The 5,298-nt window shown below is 38.8% G+C and overlaps 1 protein-coding gene across 3 annotated transcripts in view; it reads right to left on the bottom strand.

Annotated features, from left to right (window-relative positions):
* The window catches only part of LOC107751923 (hyaluronan mediated motility receptor-like), a 13,613-nt gene that overhangs the window by 4,328 nt on the left and 3,987 nt on the right, over positions 1-5,298 (bottom strand). For all 3 annotated transcript variants that reach the window (XM_016567699.1, XM_016567700.1, XM_016567701.1), the window contains 9 exons: positions 4,328-4,405; positions 4,022-4,210; positions 3,827-3,913; positions 3,632-3,743; positions 1,797-1,862; positions 1,642-1,715; positions 1,437-1,507; positions 986-1,353; positions 738-886 (listed from right to left, as the gene is read on the bottom strand). In XM_016567699.1, coding sequence (XP_016423185.1) covers positions 738-886; positions 986-1,353; positions 1,437-1,507; positions 1,642-1,715; positions 1,797-1,862; positions 3,632-3,743; positions 3,827-3,913; positions 4,022-4,210; positions 4,328-4,405 — 1,194 coding nt within the window. The remainder of the gene's footprint in view (positions 1-737; positions 887-985; positions 1,354-1,436; positions 1,508-1,641; positions 1,716-1,796; positions 1,863-3,631; positions 3,744-3,826; positions 3,914-4,021; positions 4,211-4,327; positions 4,406-5,298) is intronic.

Raw genomic sequence — 5,298 nt, 5'->3', positions numbered from 1 at the left:
TAGGTAGGCTATGTTCATACCGCTTTATTTCTGTGTGACTAATTTTCAATCCTGATAAATTAATTCATTATGATCAATGTATCACTTATTATTGTAAAACATCGATGCTTTTGGATTTAAATCTTTAACAAAGCATGCAAACAAACGGCCGCTTTTATTATGTTCGTTTTGTGATCGCACTAGTTCCAGTGACTTATTTTTTGAGAGGCGTGTAAAGGGCGGGTTTTAGTGAAGCGCAGCGGAGCTTCTGGCCCGACGGTGGAAGCTCAGCGTGATTTTGGCCTCGGTGCTACAGGTCCGAGGCTATTAGCCCCACCCGGCCCGTTTAAAGCACTGGCTCGCACTGGCCCGACAGTGGAAAAGCAGCTAATGATTGTTTTAATTTTTGGGTAAACAATGCCTTTAATTTCCTGCATTTACAGAATTATTAGTCAATTATGGCTGAAAAACAATAGAGTCCAGAGCAGATTTCAAATCGCATACTTTGTGACAATCAAGCAACTGCCATTTAAATAAACAGGAATACTACCCAAAACAGAAGTTAATACTAGGCTTGTCATGATCATGAATTTTGTGCTGACAATTAATTGTCATACATATAATTGGGATCAACAACTTAATTGTTTTGTATGTGTCACTTATATTGTAAGCCTAATATGTAATATGCCTTTTTTTACTTGCAATTGTATATAAAATAAATAATTTGCTGTGAAAATGAATAAGATTAACAAGATTACCTTTTCCTCTTCCAGCTGTTTGGTCAGTGCATTGTGTTCCTCCTTCAGATTTTCGTATGTTTCTTTCTCAGTCTTCCTACTCCCCTCCAATGAGCTGATTTCTGCCTTCAACTCTTGTACCCGTCTCAGACCCTCCTCCTGTGTCCTGGCTGCACACAATCACTCACAATCAATCAAAATAAAACTCACAATATGTGCTTATTCATAATTTGCATTCATGCAGCATTTTAAAGCCAAATCTCATTCACCTCTTTCGTCTTCCAGCACCAAGCATCGTTCGCCCATAAGTGACACACGCTGATCCAGCTCTTCCTCGGTTCTCCTCAAGATCTCCTTCACGCGGGCCAGCTCCTGCTCCTGCAGCCGTACCATGCTCCGGGACTCCTCAAGATCCTGAGCTCCCCGCTGCATCTGTTGCTCCAACTCTTTTAGTGAGGCCTGCGAGGCCTGGAGATCCTGCACATGCTGCTCCATCTCCCTCTCCTTCTCTTCTAGACCCTTCTGGGAGTCCTGCAGCTCCTGCTGAGATCTCTGCAGCTCCTCTTCCTTTACTCTCAGCACCCCCTGACAGTCCTGCAGCTCACTGGTACATTTCTCCAGCTTTTTCTCCACATCACTGCACAACCCGTATAGAGCTGGATGAGGATGTGAGCACTGATACAATAACAACAACAATATGAAAATGCACACAGTTCTAACCTGAGGTTCTCTTGAGCATCAGAGAACCGGCACTCCACGGTGGATTTGTCCTGGAGCTTAATCCGCAAATCCTTTGACATTGGAGAGTGAGACAGACAGCTTATCTCAAACCAAGCAGCACTTCAAAGTCTGATGATTCAACCTAAGCGGTGAGTAAATATCATCTGGCTTAGGAGAGACTAATTCTGTTGACCAAAACCAATACCTGAATCTCGTCATTTGCTGAGTCCAAGTAACTCTGCAGGGCTTTGATTTCCTCTCTCAGCTCCTGGATTATGCCTTCAGTTGAAGACAAAGTGAGATGTAGCCAACTCAAATGACACCATAGAAACAAACACAGATCTTAGCACGCAAGCTTACTGTGCAATTTATCCATTTCATTCTCGAGCTGCTCATTTTGGACTCTTGTCTCCTGATGAAGTTCCTCTGAAAAACAACATTTAGTAATAATAATAAAAAAAAGCTCAGTCACTAATGATATCTGATTTGTAAGCAAATTCTTCTTAATGAGTCATTCAAACAAATACTTAAATGGTTTCTAAACCCCTAGACTAGAGTTTGAACTGTCAAATGTCACTTTGGTTTAAGTTATAAAGTTATAGCGTATCTGATTTTGAATGTAGTACGACTGTATTTTCAAGTAATCACAATGCCTAAATATAAGTTATCTGTTATGGGAGAGTGACTCAGCTCTCAAAATGTGAATTATTGTGGAGTGAGATGACAAGAAGGCTCGATCACTGCAACTCCGAAATCTTTGGAAATCATATTTGAATTCATCAAAACTTCTTGAAAAAAGCGATCCTTTCTTTTATATTTTAAACGGTCCAGATTGATAAATCCTTGAAAACTGCTAGACTTGATTAGTTTTGACTGTGCAAAGTTCTATATTATGTTCTACAATATGAACTTAACAAGAGGCTTCTCTAGTTCCGTGTAAAATTATAGAGCGACACGGAGGTAAGCGCATTATTATTGTTGTTTTTTTGTTTTTAATTGTCGGATTATAATTCAGTATGTATCAATGAATGACACAGTTTTGACTGTCATGGTGTGCGCATGAACGAGTGTGAAATAGCCTACCTGCTTATTACGTTGTTTTTTACTATCACTTATATTGGGCACTTTTTGCATTTAAATTGGATTATTCTGACTGCTGACATTGAAAATGATGCATGTGTTGTTTCGAGGGTATCGGTTACTTTCTTGATTTGATCCGTTTACCTGGGAAATTTATCTAACGTTATATTTATATTATTTTGTCGTCAGTTAAAAATGGCCCTTATGAACCTTGATTTACATATCAAGGCCTGGTCCTCTCTCCTCTTTCACTGTCGTAACTCCTCCTTTTATCCTTCCGGAGCTCCTCCGTGGGACTCGAGACCGGTGAGTGGCACAGGTGTCGTGCATTCGCATTTACTCCACCGGCCTCGCTCCGTTCCCACGGCTCTCGGCCCCGCCCCTCTTGTCACAAACAGTATTTATTTAAAATAGAAATCTTTTGTAACATTATGTCTTCACTGTCACTTTTGATTAATTAAACATGCATTTTCTGAATAGATTTAGATAAATAAATAAACACTTTTGAACAGTGTAACTTCATCACCTGCTTTCTACTCTTTCCCAGCCTCTTCTGTCAACCTCTTGACTGATAAAGATTTTTCAGACAAGACTTAAAGCTTTTGTGTATCAGACAAATCTGATATTTTCTGATGTGATCTGGTAATGAGACTGGATCCAATATTCCTGGCTTTTTTTTTTTTGTCATTGATACGATCAAACATCAGCAAAAGAATCCTGAAATACCACAAGGTCATCCGGGAATACTGAAGCATTTGTTAAGCTGCCTGAATTAAACAATTCACTAAAATTCAACTGGGTTAACTCTTTAAAGTTTACATTTTTACATACAATTTGATTGATTTCCAAGATAACTAGATACCACTCACTGAATTAAGAAACGCAGTGTAATGACGTCATGTGAAAATACTGCTGGAAACACTTACTGTGTGAAATTCTGTTTCACTTTACTTTTACAGTATATTCTGTGCACTTTTCAGCAAGTATTATATTTCGTTGTGAACATGTTCTGACTTGAACTTAGAGACACTGGACGCTTGTCAGATTGATTTTATAAAATGGAAAAGATCCCAAAATATACAATATCAAACATATAGCTCCTCAAGGTAACTCACCAAGATCTTTGTTCCTTTCCTGAAGAACTCTAAAAGTTGTCCTGGCAGTCTCCAGATCCGTTTCCAAGACCTTTACTTTCCCCTCTGAGCTGATCTGAAGGAAGCTCAGCTCCTGTTCACAAGCCCAAAATTACACTGAGCAACTTGAAGTTACACAAACTCCTCTCCCCGTCTAAAGCAACTGAGGTAACTTACCTTGTCTTTGGCATCCAGTTTATTTTTGGCCTCTATGAGCTCCATGGAAAGAGCATTGATCTTCTTCTTGGTGATGTCTGCAGAGACCTGAGAAAATCAAAGTGCCAAGACATTCCTCAGTAAACTTGTTTATGTGAAGCAGTCTACTTCGGAAACAGAGATTGGAAAACACACTGGTACAAAAAGACTAGTCACCTTGGTCTTCAGGAACTCATTAGCTTTCTTTAACTCTGCGAGCTGCCTCTCAAGAGAAGCCACATTGGCAGCGAGGCCTGTCTTCTCTCTGACAGCCACAAGCAATTTAGACTCCAACTTTTTCAGCTCTTCTTCCAGGGTCAGCAGCCTGCGGTCCTGCTCTCCTCTCTGCTGCACCAAAGAACGGATCTATACTCCAGCATTATCAGTGACAGTCAAGGTTAAGAGAAGAGACCATAGAAACCGATCAGGCCTCAAAGCAACAAATGGCCATCAAGGAAATGTTCAAAACATTTTGAAATCTACCTCTTTCTCTAGTAGTCTCTGATGTTTCATCTCAAGTGTGAAACTATTTTTGTCCTTCTTGGAACTAAATGCATCAGCCTATATATGGAAAAAACAACAACAAAAGAAAATTGTAAAACAGTGTGGCAAATACTAATGATTGGCCAATATACTGAACCGACAAATAGTAATACTGACAAATAGTCAACAAATAATATCTGTTTTTAGACACTTTGGTAAATTCCGAAAAAGCGAAAAGAGGCTACTTGCTCACCCAAATCAACATTTTATAAGATATTTGAAAGGTCTTAAAAAACATGCTTATTAAATAAAACATCTAACACTTGCGTTTGGTTTGTTTAAAATGGATACGGCATAATGTAGGGGTTTGTCTTGTGAAAATAACTAACTGATCATTCAATAACCTGCAATACTACTCACATAATTATATTACTGATATAAATATATTATTATTATTATTATATAATTACCTCTATATTATCTTAAGAATCCTAAGAATTAGTCTAGCAATAAGACACTGGAACAATATTTGAAAGAAAAAGCAATTTTAAAAAGGGATACTTCAGCCAAAAATGTTTAAAAATCTGCTTTAATTTATTCAACCATGACGTTTCAAACCTGTATGGACTTACTTTCTTTTGTGGAAGTCAAAAGATATTTTGAGACATGTCTTAATATTTTTGGCCAAGAGGGTGCATGTTGTTTCTCTAATTTCCGCAATTTGTGTGTACATCTCTTAATTAAGTAACTGCTCAAACAGCAACATTACAGACTAACTAAAGTTGAAAAAGTGAAAAAGCATAATAGCACCCCCTTAACGCTACGATCGCACCGGTGTGATTAGAACTTTCAGTGCGTCACGTCATCAACTGCGGCATTTAAATCTGCTTTCGCCGCTTTGGCTGGCTCGAGCCAGATCGGACGCGCTGAGCGCTTGTCATATTATCACAACTATTCAGTGTTTTCAACCA

Source organism: Sinocyclocheilus rhinocerous, unplaced genomic scaffold (genome assembly GCF_001515625.1).
Source record: "Sinocyclocheilus rhinocerous isolate Xijiao unplaced genomic scaffold, SAMN03320098_v1.1 scaffold662, whole genome shotgun sequence".
Lineage (NCBI taxonomy): Eukaryota > Metazoa > Chordata > Actinopteri > Cypriniformes > Cyprinidae > Sinocyclocheilus > Sinocyclocheilus rhinocerous.
This window is presented reverse-complemented; position numbering and strand designations above follow the sequence as displayed.